Here is a 12,987-nt window from a genome sequence, read left to right as displayed (position 1 = left end):
GAAAAAAAGCAAGGCTATACTATGGCAAATATGTCAATAAATGTCAATTCCTAAAAACTGCTAGAAACTACATAAAATAGTGTGTTGTGACGCACCATAGCATAGAATGTTGCCAAAACTGCAAAAAACACGCAAATTTCGTATGTCGAAAATATGACATTTCCCAAAAACATCTGAAAACTGCTGAAAACTACATAAAATAGCGTATTAAGACGCGCCATAGCATAGAATGTTGCAAAAACTGCAAAAACACCAAAACGGCATATGTCAAAAAAATGACCAAAAAAGCAAGGCTATAGTATGGCAAAAATGTCAAAAAATGACATATCTCAAAAACTGCTAAACACTGCTAGAAACTAAATAAAATAACTTATTGAGACACGCCATAGCATAAAATGTTGAAAAAAGTTGAACCCCCCCCCCCCCCAAATTTCTTGAAAGATGACCAAAAAAACAAGGCTATAGTATGGCAAAAATGTCAAAAAATGACATTTCTCAAAAGCTGCTGAAAACAGTTTACAACCACATTATATAGCATGCCTAGACACGCCATAGCAAAGAAAGCTGCAAAAACGGCCAAAAACACCAAAATATGGCACATCGAAAAAATGACAAAAAAAGCAGGGTTATAGTATAGCAAAAATGTCAAAAAAATGACATATCCCACAAACTGCTAAAAAATGTTCAAAACAACATAAAATAGTGTGTCAAGAAACGCCATTGCATAAAATGTTGCAAAAACTACAAAAAACACGCAAATTTCGAATCTAGAAAAAATTACCAAAAAGCAAGGCTATAGTATGGCAAATATGTCAATAAATGACATTTCCTAAAAACTGCTAGAAATTACATAAAATAGCTTGTTGAAACACGCCATAGCATAGAACGTTGCAAAAACTGCAAAAAACACGCAATTTCGAATCTCGAAAAAATGACCAAAGAGCAAGGCTATAGTATGGCAAAAATGTCAAAAAATGACATTTCTTAAAAACATCTGAAAACAGCTGAAAACTGTATAAAATAGCACGTTTAGACACGCCATGGTATAGAACATTGCAAAAACGGCCAAAAACGCAATGACATGTCATGCCCAAAAAAACAACCGAAAATTCCAGACTATAGTCAGTCAGTCATTTTCTGTAACCGCTTGTTCTCGTGAGGGTCGCGGGGTCCAGACTGTAGCATGTCCAAAAAACAGCTGAAAACGACATAAAAAAGGTCTGTCGAGACACGTCGTAGAAAAGAATGTCGACAAAACGGTCTAAAAAGTCGACATTTCAAATGTTGAAAAAGGTCATAGTATAAAAAAATCCCAAAATCGCCATCGTGCAGATACAACAGTGCATGAGTCATCGTAAAGTAAGAAACGTACCGTGGACAGCGGCGAGGGGCTCGCTGGCGGGCGGAGGGTTTCCTGTCGCCCTGATGTTGAGGCCGGTCAGGTCCGTGTCGAGTCTTCGGGTCCGCACGGCGCCGTTGGTCGGAGGAGGCAGATGTGATGCCGCTCCAGTCACGGTTAGGGTTAGGGTTAGGGTTAAGACGTTTCAGTCCGGGACAGGAAGCGGCTCCGTCTGCCTCACAAAAACAGCTACACAGGAAGGTTAGAGGAGAGAGGGCTGCTGGGAACTGCGCCGTACCTCACTGCGACCGTTTTCATGGCATCGTATCGTTTAGTATTTTGACTTTTTTTATGTTATACTGAACAACTCTTTCAGGTTTTTATGGCACGAGACCATGACTTTTTTATATTTTTAAAGCGTGCTATATTGTGTCCTTTTTCATAGTATTTTGATATACAGTTAGTTTTTTAAATTATTTAAACATACTATACTAAGACCTTTATTATGCCATTTTTTAGGTACTATACTATGATTTTAAAAATATTTTTACATCATCACATATGACTTTTATGTATGTCTTTTAACTATATTATGCCTTTTTCATGACCTCATGATAATTTGACTGAATACTACACTATTAATCTTTTCATATTTTTCTGACAAACTTTAGTATGACTTTTTCAACATACTATACTACGACCTCGTTTATTTTAGTCTGTCACGTACTTTTGTATGCCGTTTTTATTATAACTGACATTTCACTATGACATTTTAAATATTTTTCGACAAACTATACTATAACTTATTCATGATATTTTTTTCAATAAAATATACTATGACTATATATTTTTTCAACATAGAATTCTATGACTTTTTGATTATTTTGTTCTACATACTATACTATATTTTGACTTTTTTAATTAGATTTTTCCAACATACAATACTATGATTTTTTTAATAGTTTTTGACAGACTATGACTTTTTTTTTTTTTTGATGTTATACACTATGACTTTTTTAAGACAACTTTTTCGACGTAGTATTCCATGATTTCTTTACGATATTTGTTCGACACTACATACTTTATGGCATACTGTACTATGACTTTTTAACTGTTTTATGACACAATATAAACGACAGTCAGGGTGTGTTTTTTGGCGTACTCTCCTGTTTTTTACTGGTATTTAGAGCATAGGTTACTTTTTTAAATGTTTTTGATGCCATATTAAACTGTTTTTTACTGGGTTTTACTCGACTATGACTTTTTCATGCTTTTTTGGGGACCGTTTTAGGGTGACTTTTATGTTAGTTTTGGCGACATACTATAGCGTGACTTTTTTCGGTGTATTAATACCATGCCTGGCACGTTTGTTACTGGACTTTATGGCAGTTTTTTTTACGACGTTTTTTTACGTGAGACGTCCTCCTGGCCTGCCGTGGGAACCCTGATTTAATGTACTGAGGCTGCTTGTGTGCTTATTATGGGATGTCTTTGTGTCGTGCAGACGTCAGCCGTGGTCGTCTCCGTGTCCCCCCCTCATGTCTGTACTGCGTCTGCTGGCTGAACACTAATGGAATGCTGCTCCGTCCCTCCCTTGTCTTCTGCTTCGCCTTCCTCGCTTCCTCCACGTCTATGTCTCGCTCTCCCCCCTCCCTGTCCCTGTCCCTGTCCCCTGTCCCTGTCCCTGTCCCCTGTCCCCTGTCCTTCCCCCTCTCCTCTTCTTCTCTGTCTCTCTACCTCAGGTCTGACGCCTGCTCTGGCTTGCGCTCCTAGCAGAGAGGTGGCTGACTGTCTGGCTCTCATTCTGGCTACCATGATGCCTTTCTGCTCCCCTTGCAGCTCCGGGGCTCCCTCCCCAGGCTCCCTGCTGAGGCAGCTGCCCCACCAGGGGGGGAAAGGCCCGGGCACCGGCCCCCGGGGGCCACGCAGTCCCAGGAACCCCTCCAGACCCTCCAGCGAGGGAACAACAGAGAACGACTCGGAGGACTCGGAAACCTTCTGACCCCTCCGAACCGACTCTCTGCCCTCCTACCTCGAGCTGCGCACCTGAGCTTCTCCCCTCCGGGAGCCGCGTTTCAGTCTGCGGCGTGCGCGCTCGAGGGAGGACGGCGGAGACTTGGTTTTGACGCAGTCTGGATGTTTTCAGTGTCTGTCTCGCCCTCCTGTGTGACACCAGGCTGGAGACCCTTTTTCTTAGTGCCCCTTTTTTTCCAAAAACGATGAGCGGAGCGTCCGCACGGCCCCCGGACCGACTGACTGACCGCTGCAGCCGAGCAAGTCGCTCCACGAAAATGAAGAATTCGATCTGGATCACTTCTGGTTCGGGTCTGCATGCTTGTGTAAACTCACACCACGGTTTGTTCTTTCTACTCACGGGTGCTTAAATCCAAACCGACCTCGGTACTTCGGTCTCTGCATGGCACAGCAACTCGCCTCCGAGACTCATTTTGTCTTAAAAAAAAGAAGCCATTTTTAACTGTTTGTACAAAATGAAGTAGACCATGAAGACAGCTTAGTGTCATTTTAACCTTTTTATGATTTTTGGCTTGTTGTCGTACCAAATATTTGACTTCCACGCGTAGATAATTAACGTTCTGATAAACAGGTACATTTTTAACTGTTAATAACTGAAGCACAAATTTGGGTTTTGCTTTTAGGTTTTGATGAGCTGCGGCTGAAATGTGAAAAAGATTTCTATGTTTAAATATTCATCACAAAAATGACGCACCGGGTACGTCTCGATTAAATTCGGGAAATTCTGCATTATTCTAGAAATGAGATGAAGGATGAATTCACACACGCAGCAAAAAACATTAAAAATAAATCACTTATTTACGTCTGCGTTTATTGATTTTCTGTCTGTAAGCTTCTTATTAAAGTATCCAGATTATAATTAGAATTTGTTAAAAAGGATGAAGTAGCCTAAATGTTTAATTATATCTTAAATCAAACTGTAGTTTCTGTCCAGCGCGCAGGGATTTTTAATGTCACGTGAGTGATGATGAGAAGCGATCAAATTAGCGAATCGGGACGTACCCACTGATGAAAAAAACAGGGTTTGTGCAGACGTGAACTGAGAACGAGATTTATGCATTTTATCCTGCGGCCTCGAACGGCCTCCGTGTTCCTCCGAGCTGCAGACCGGAGGGCTGCACTATGACGCGAGCTCAAAGGGTTAACGAGGGTTTCGGGTCGCACAATAATATCGGCACATATTAGCAGATATTGGTATTAAATTATTGGAATCGGCCGACATGCTGATTTCTGTCAACATCACAAACGATTTTTATTGTTTAACTGATCGGTGAAAGCGTCATATTTTTCTGATTTTTGGACGAACGTACATTGAAAACGTATTTTATATCTCCATCTGCTGATGACGCGGAATTTCAGTCTCACTTTCAGGGCCTGAAATAGTCATGGACATTTTGGACGTGAAATTATGTGGGAACCCTTAAGTTTGAATAATATGTGAATCCACTAAAGAAAAGTCGATCACTAAATTTTAGTGGGGATTTAAAGAGGATATATCGATTTCAGTATCGGTTATCTGTCAGATGAGTTGTTGCACATCAGAAATCGGCAAAAGATCTGTTCAAAATACCTGTTTAAGGCGGGTATATCGCACTGTTGTCCCCACCGTTACGCATAAAAGGTACGATCACGGAATGGGGGGACGGATATTTTGGCGACACGTGCGACCCACCGCCAAGAGATTAACACATCAGCTAGTAGCCGTTAGCGGCTAACTCAAAGAAGAAAAATAGCGGCTGACAATGTGCAGAAAGAGATCACCGAGCTCCTTATTCGCCATCACAGGACGAGATCTGCCGCCATCGAACAAGGTTATAAAGTACATTAAAATACTGACGGGTCGTATGACATCCTACGAAATGCACGCACGACATCATATGATACAAATTAGCAGATGATGTTACGTCCTCAACGTGAAGTTTCGCGGTAAGATTCGATTGTTGATGCCATTCTTTTTGTTATTACAACTGAGATTTTAGGATTCGTCAAGCCAGCTATCACAAAGAAATGCCGACTCTGTTGAACTTGCGTCGTAGTGCAGCCGTCAGGACAGCAAACAGACGCCCGGAAGTTAGCTTCACCCTGGATCCCTCTTCAAAACGCCTACAAGATTTTTCCGTCTGATTTTGGATCATCAAATTATTCTTAAAGACCAAAATCCTGAAGCTCTTTTCGGTGGTATTTATTGTTACATGATGGTACAAATACTGCCAGCACTTACAATGTAAAGTAACACAGAGCCTTGACCACTCCCCCCGTCCTGCCCTCTGTGTGTCCACCAGCTATGTGCCATTGTCTCAAACGTGTCCAGTGCCTTGATGTCCATTCATGTCTTTTCTTTTAAAACGAATCCTTTGTTTGTAATTTTAATATTCCTAAAATTAAAGGATCAGCTCACCAAAATTAATGAATCCTGTTGAGCCGTGCAGGTTTGTCCAGGTTTTAATATATTTTGTCTCTGACTAAGTTTAAAATTTAATTATTTTTTGTGCATTTTTGTCTTTAACTGGCCATTTATAGTCAAGAGGCAAGAAATGGTACATTTTGGGTTACATGTGGGACTGTACCCGACCCAGAATTATGCAAAACAAATCAGATTTGGATGTTCAATACGAATATTCGACGATTCGTTTTGTTTTACATACAGAGCGATTACTGTGACGGCAGTAAACAAGCTAACGGCGCTACAACAGGTCACAAATGTGTGAATGAACACGTTTGTCACTTTTTTTATGCAAAAATGCCAAAAAAAAAAATTAAATAAAAAATGTCTTCACTGGTTTAAAAAATCTTTATGAAACTAAATAAATATTTTACTGTTGATAGAAAAAAAATAAATAATATGAACATGTTAACTTTGAAAAGTTGGATAAGCATTTCTGTTATTTTTGATTAATTTACTTTTAAATAAACATTAAATTAAAATATTAAAAAATTGACAGATTAATGAAAATAATCTTTTGTTAAAAGCTTCTTTTTATCCTCCAGTCGCTCTGTGAGTTTGTCACGTAGACAAAAATCTCAAAACCTGGCCAAATTAATTTAAAACTATTTGCACAACGAGCTTTCACTCGACGACAGATGATTTTTTTAGTGTTTTGGTGAACTGACTCTTTAACATGTTGAGCATAATGTGGATGATTACGATTAACTGAATGAACGAGTTTGAGGAGTTTTGTCTGTGTGAAGTCGACCATTATGCAGATTTTTAAAAAATTTTTAAATGATGTCTCACCTCAGTGTTTTTTCTCCTCAAAGGCTGCTGATATTCTAGATTTTTATTGTCAACAAATCCCTCGAAAAGACCAAAACCATCGATGTTTGTCTGTTAATCAATATTTCTTGCGCCTCTCGAGCCTTTTGAAAAAAATCTTTAACAAGTCACAGATATTGAGTTTGATTTATTTAAAAAAAGGTTAAATAATTTCAGCTGACTGCTGTAGTTTTTATCTGTTGAAGCTCATTTCTGCCAACGTGATGAAAAAAAGTCATTAAAATGAGAAGCTTTTCAAAATATAACTTCATCTAAGAAAAATGACGAAGTATCTAAAATTATTGAGAAATATTCTTAAAAATATCAACTTTGTATTAAGCAATACCGATTCCTTATTTTGAGATATTTACTAATTATTTTAAAAAATAATGAAAAACTAAGTCAATATTGAGATTTTCTAGTTGCTAATTATTTTGAAATACTGAGATTAGTTATTTCGAAATAGTTTTATTTTGACAAAGTTTGTCTGTTTTTGGCTCATTATTTCAAAACAATTTCTCATTATTTGAGATACTAACACATTAAAGATAGTAAGTCATTATTTTTGAAATAGTTTCTCATTATTTTAAGATAGTAAGTCAACTCGTAATTGAGACGAGATGTATTTTGAAATAAAGTCATTTTATTGAGATGCTGGTTATTTTAAACTTGTTTCTCATTTTCAGATCCTAAGTGACTATTTTGAAACATTTTTTGAGACGCTTTGTCTCTTATTTTGAAATACTAAGTCAATACTTTGAAATAAGACATTTTTTAAAAATAGTTTCTCATTATTTTGAGATACTAAGTTTGTTGAGGTGCTAAAGTCTTTTTTTTAAAATATTCATTATTTTGAACAAGTATCTCATTTTAAGAGAAGTCATTCATTTTTTCTAATTATCCTTTTTCCTTTTTATCACATCGGTGGAAATGGGATTCCACATAAAGCAAACACTGGTGTAAATCAATTTATCGGGGACTATTTTCAGTAGCGGATTAATCCACATTTGGTGCTCTGGTGAGTATTTGGGGCAGCAGGACGGTGTATGTGGAATCTATTTAAATTAAATTACAACACCTTCGTTAGTTGTAATGAAAGTTAATTTTTACTGTTTTTGGACGACGCTGAAACTCGAATGATTGACGGTGCGTTTTGTCTTTTCATGGAGTTTGCAGACAATAAGAAAAAAAGAATATTTGCAGACTTATCCTTTAAGCTGTGTGTGTCTGTGTGTGTGTGTGTGTGTGTGTGTGTGTGTGTGTGTGTGTGAGCTTTAGGTACTGATATGAAACTGAACTGCTTTTGTATATAATGTTAACATAAAGCTTTGTACGAAATCTCCCTCACAGAGGACTTCTGAGTGACGTCTCCACCTAAAGTTTTTTATTTGAGCTTCAGAATTAAAAGTTGTGAATATTACTGATCTTATTTTGAAAGGAGAACCCTGTTAGCTGCCGTTAGATTAAAATGGAGACGACGATAAGCACATGTTGTTAACAAGCACACTGTTTTTCTGTCCCTGAGCTGAAGGTCTGCTGAGAGACTGAATCTGTCCGCCAGTATTATTATTATTATTATTATTATTATTATTATTATTATTATTAGTATTATTATTATTACATTGGAAAATGAGCTTCACCAGTCCTGACAATCGCTATCGTCATGTGTCTGATGATTTTCATACCAGTTCCTGATGCAGTACGACATGCTGAGGGCTGTTTGTCAGCTACCCTTTGTTTTATATAAATTGTACAATTAAAAAAAAATCAGTTTAAAGTTTTTCTTGTTTTTTTCTTGTTCTCTACTGTGTGAAATGACGTTTTTGCCTTTTGTTGCTTCAAAGATTCACAGTCGTGCAGTTAAAGCTAACGAAAGGGGCTTTACAATGTTTTTGCTCGTGTGGAAATCAGATTATTTTTCGCTGCAGTCTTTAACCCTTTGAAACCTGGAGCGACATCACTTTTCTTGTGCTTTCAGACGCCTTTCACGTGTATTTAAACCTCTGAATGCTGAACAAAGTGGTTTATTTCTTTCAAAAACATGGGAATAAAAGCAGTGACCAACCTGGAAAGAAATGTTTAACCAATTGTTAGAAATTTTGCTGATTTAGAAAACTTCTTAAAATTTTTTAAAAGACTAGGACAATGTATGGAGAAAAAAAGCTATATGATTATCATGATTACACATAATAACACATAATGTTACAGAAATAATTGTTTTTTCAAAATTTTCAGGAACTTTTAATGCCCTTTTTTTATTTTCATTTTTAATTTTTTCAGAATTTTAGGTAATGTTTTTATACTTTTTAATTTTTTCCCCAAATTTCACTTTATTTATTTATTTATTTTTTTGTTTACAAATTTCTTGCTTATCTTTGGGCCATTTCTCCTCTTATTGCCCATTGCCTTCTTCAGATGTTTTTGAAAGAAAAATCAAGTCAATTTGCTCAGGTTTCATGGGATTTGAAAAACAAACAAACTTAAAAAACGTGTCTGAGAACCTAATCATTAAAGGGAGGAAACTTGTTTTTGGCATGAAGTTAATTTAGTTGGATATTTGTTTTTAAAATTTAAAAACAAGGCATTAGTGAGGGTATCTGTCCGTCATGGTCATCAGGTTACAGCGCTACAGTTTTCCCCCGAGCTCAAAGTTTTTAATTCTTTAATTACACATTTTACTGATCAAAAGCATAGAAGCTAAAGATATTTAATTTATAAATCAAAGAAAATCAGCAAATCTGCACAAATAAATGCTGATGATTTTCTTTACTGATTAATCCTGTTTATGGATTGAAATGAATTGTTTGCTGTATAAAAAGTCACAAAGTAGTGAAAAATGACAAGTCTAAAATATAAAATTTACACTTAAAAAATAAAAAATATGGAAAATCTTCTGACTTGTGAAGCTTGAAAAAGCAAACATTTGGAGTTTTTGCTCAATAAATGACATAAATTATTGATTAGTTATCCAGAAAATTCAGCAATATTGTAGTTTGAAAGGTCTTAATATCAAATCTGATATTTCTCGTATTTCTCCGCCTCATTTACACCAAAAAAAAAAAAAGATAGCTCTCAGAGATCAGTGTTAATATTCTTTTAATAGTTACATCATCTCTGTACATTTACAAACTTTAAATTACACAAATTATTAGTTTGTTTACCAAACTATGAACACAAAACTGAAAGTTTTTCAGCGGGTCCTCGTGAAACAGTTTGGACTCATGGCACCGATAAAACAACAAACCCTCTTTGAAAGAAGGATAAATTAGAATCTGGTAATACTGCCGAGATAAAATCTGGTCTGAGACGTTTTGGAGACGACCAGCGTGGAATGATACTGTGCTGCGTTCGGGTCTGCGTACAGTCCGCACAAACGCCGACGGCGTCCGGTGTGCTTGTGTTGAGCTCGGGTGCAGAGCAGAGTGAGTACCTGCGGTTCTTTATTTTCGGCACTCGGACTCGACGCTCCGCTCAGCAGTTGACGCCGAGGCCGGTCCAGTGGTCGGGAACCATCAGGAAGTATTTGTCCATGGCCTCGCAGAACCGAGCTCTGTACAGCTCCGGAGAAACCACGGTGGGCATTTTCCCTGAAGAAACGACATCAGAGACAACTTTCACAAATCCAGACCGAGCCGCGCAAACGACCAAATATTACAGATTAAAACAAATGTTTAAATGTTTAGTTTAGTTAATAACTTTTTTTTCAACTGAAAAACTTTGTCAGCACCTTTTTATGTAATAAGTTAAAATTTTTAATTTGTTCAACTCACAGCACATTATCACAAACTGCCTCAGAAAGCTTCGCAGTTTTTTGGGGTTTTTTTTGTATTTAGTGTGTGCCTGGAGCTGTAAGATGCTGCCACAAAAATACCACAGTACCACGCCATATCGACTTTTTTCCCCACAACTCATCACCAAAGTTCATAAAAAACGGGATAAAAAAATGATGCCGAGACAACAAAAAAACAAAAAACAGCCTGTTATTAACAGGATGGTTTGAACGTTTGCTTCAGATTTAGGCTCACCTTGACCTCCCAGAATTCCAGTGGATTTGACGACCATTTCCAGTCTCTTGTCCCAGGTGAACGTCCTGATATAATCTGCAGGACGAACATTTAAACGGCAGAAGAAAACATCAGAACACAGTTTTTATCGTTCTCTCCGAGTCTGACGCTGAAAAACAAACAGCTCCTCCTCCCACCTATGATCCCGACCACCAGCTGATCCGTGGCGTCGTCGCGCCCCACCAGCAGCGAGTAGTCGATGATGAGGTGGCTGGACAGGAAGTAGGCGTCGCTGTGGATGGCGGCGCGCAGGATGGCCTTACAGTGGGAGCGGATGTACAGCGGGTTGTCGTGGATCAACTTCAGAAGGTTCTCGTCCAGCAGAACCACCTCGCAGCTCTCCTTCCCCGAGTCCGTCTTCACGTTACGGTTCCTCAGAGAACCTTTGAGGTCGAACACCTGCAGGAGGGACAAGTCATGTGTGTGTGTGTGTGTGTGTGTGTGTGTATATATATATACACACACACACACAAATATATATACGTGTGTACACATATGTATGTATGTGTGTATACATACCTACATGCATATATACATATATACACATACACACACACATATATATGCAATTTCTGTGTGTGTGTATATATATATATACACACATATACATACATTTATAAATTGCTTATCTATTACATATCTATATCTATCTACATATATATATATACACACACACACACACACACACACACACATATATATAAACATAAAATGCCATTTGTGTATACATATATATATATATATATATATACATATTAAAGTTTATTTTTATTGTATTTTTTTGGTACCAACCAAAACGACTTTTTCTTCACTAAATTATTTCTATTTTACTTTCAGTCAGACATGTTAGATGTATTTAATTGTTAGACATGTTAGACTGTATTTTATTAATTTTCTGTGCAGCAGTTTTTGTTTAGACAATATGTGGAGCTTCAGACTTTTAGTTTATTTTATTCAAAGAAAAAAATGTATCATATTGGTACCGGTACCCGTCATCATATATAATATTAAAACACTGACGGGGTACATTTTACTGCACAGTTCATACTGATATAATAATACTTAAGATTAATACCTGAGCCATCTTGCGTCCGTAGAAAAGGTTCTCCATCACCAGCAGGTCCAGTTTCTTCTCCGTGTTGTTCTGGGAGTTCTTGTAGCCGATCCTGTAAACACCCAGGATCTTTGCCAGCGCGGTCGGCCGCTGTGGGTCAAAAAGACATTTGCTGTTTGTTTAAAGAAAAAAAAACCAGACAGAAGTACTTTGGGTTTGTTTTTGAATGTTACGTACTTTCTGCTGCACGGCGCCGGTGATGTAGGTGAAGTAGTGAGGCGCAAAATCCAGGAAGGACTGAACCTCCAGTCTGGGCATCTGCTTCAGGATGAACCGGTCATCTGACGCACGACACGGGAGAGGAGAGACTTCCTGTTATCAACACGGTTTTAAGGGACTGACTAACACGAAGGGCCGGACGATGTGGCTTTAAAATAATATCGTAATATTTTAATGCTATAACACGATACGTGATATATCTCTCAATATTTTTAAATGTCCTTAAGACTAATATTAACGACTACAATACAAAATTATTGAATGAACTTCAGTTACAATAAACTTAAAGTAGCTACTGTAATATCCTACAGCTGAAGACACTGCTGTTATAATAATAATTTAATAAAATAAAATAAGGAATTAAATAAAATAAGGAAGTTATGAAGTGATTTTATAATTTAGTTAAATATTGTTACAACTGAATAAATAGTACTTTTATTTTGAAGGACCTGGCTCGTCTCAGGCAGGAAGTGTTGATGTTTTGGATTTGAAGCTTCCAGTCGACAGCTGGATGTTAGCGTTAGCAGGCAGTTAAACAGACACTGCGGCGCCTTTAACTGTGAGGATTTATTCACTGTGAGCAGGCGACAAATTAACATTAACATTTTACTAATATTTGCAAATCTAACTGGTGCTCCGTGGTCACACCACTCATTAACTTAGACTGTTACCGCAGTGTCGTTAAACGTAATGATTTATTCTCTGTAAGATGGAAACACACTAACAGCTCTCCAGTTCATATTTAATAATATTTGCAGGTTGCAGTTGTGCTTTATGGGCACAAAATGTGACTAAATAGTCACAGTCTGGAGCTCTGCAAAAGCCCGGCTTTGAGTGTGTGTCTGTTAAAGGCAGAGAAGAGCAGAAACAAAACTACAGCTGCTAAAAAAACGACTATTTATACTCGATGTTCGCGATATAGTCTTTTTATATATCGCACGTGGAACAAGCCATGATTCTCGAG

The 12,987-nt window shown here is 37.5% G+C and overlaps 2 protein-coding genes across 7 annotated transcripts in view; one reads left to right on the top strand and one right to left on the bottom strand.

The window, feature by feature from the left end:
- Nucleotides 1-8,403, top strand: part of ankrd44 (ankyrin repeat domain 44) — a 60,558-nt gene extending 52,155 nt beyond the window's left edge. For 2 of the 3 annotated variants that reach the window (XM_088083714.1, XM_088083713.1), the window contains exon 28: nt 3,082-8,403. In XM_088083714.1, coding sequence (XP_087939840.1) covers nt 3,082-3,341 — 260 coding nt within the window. In that variant the 3' untranslated portion in view covers nt 3,342-8,403. The remainder of the gene's footprint in view (nt 1-3,081) is intronic. The other variant, XM_088083715.1, reaches the window with a different exon arrangement.
- Nucleotides 8,404-9,705: 1,302 nt separating this feature from the next.
- pikfyve (phosphoinositide kinase, FYVE finger containing) overlaps nt 9,706-12,987 on the bottom strand; it is a 41,113-nt gene continuing 37,831 nt past the window's right edge. For all 4 annotated transcript variants that reach the window (XM_088083712.1, XM_088083709.1, XM_088083710.1 and 1 more), the window contains 5 exons: nt 11,982-12,085; nt 11,766-11,894; nt 10,828-11,089; nt 10,652-10,726; nt 9,706-10,213 (listed from right to left, as the gene is read on the bottom strand). In XM_088083712.1, the coding sequence (XP_087939838.1) occupies nt 10,098-10,213; nt 10,652-10,726; nt 10,828-11,089; nt 11,766-11,894; nt 11,982-12,085 (686 nt within the window). In that variant the 3' untranslated portion in view covers nt 9,706-10,097. The remainder of the gene's footprint in view (nt 10,214-10,651; nt 10,727-10,827; nt 11,090-11,765; nt 11,895-11,981; nt 12,086-12,987) is intronic.

The sequence above is a fragment of the Plectropomus leopardus genome, chromosome 10 (genome assembly GCF_026936395.1).
Source record: "Plectropomus leopardus strain MGB_pleo_1.0 chromosome 10, ASM2693639v1, whole genome shotgun sequence".
NCBI classification, from domain to species: Eukaryota; Metazoa; Chordata; class Actinopteri; order Perciformes; family Serranidae; genus Plectropomus; species Plectropomus leopardus.
Note: the sequence above shows the minus strand (reverse complement) of the source record. Positions and strands in the feature narration are given on the sequence as shown.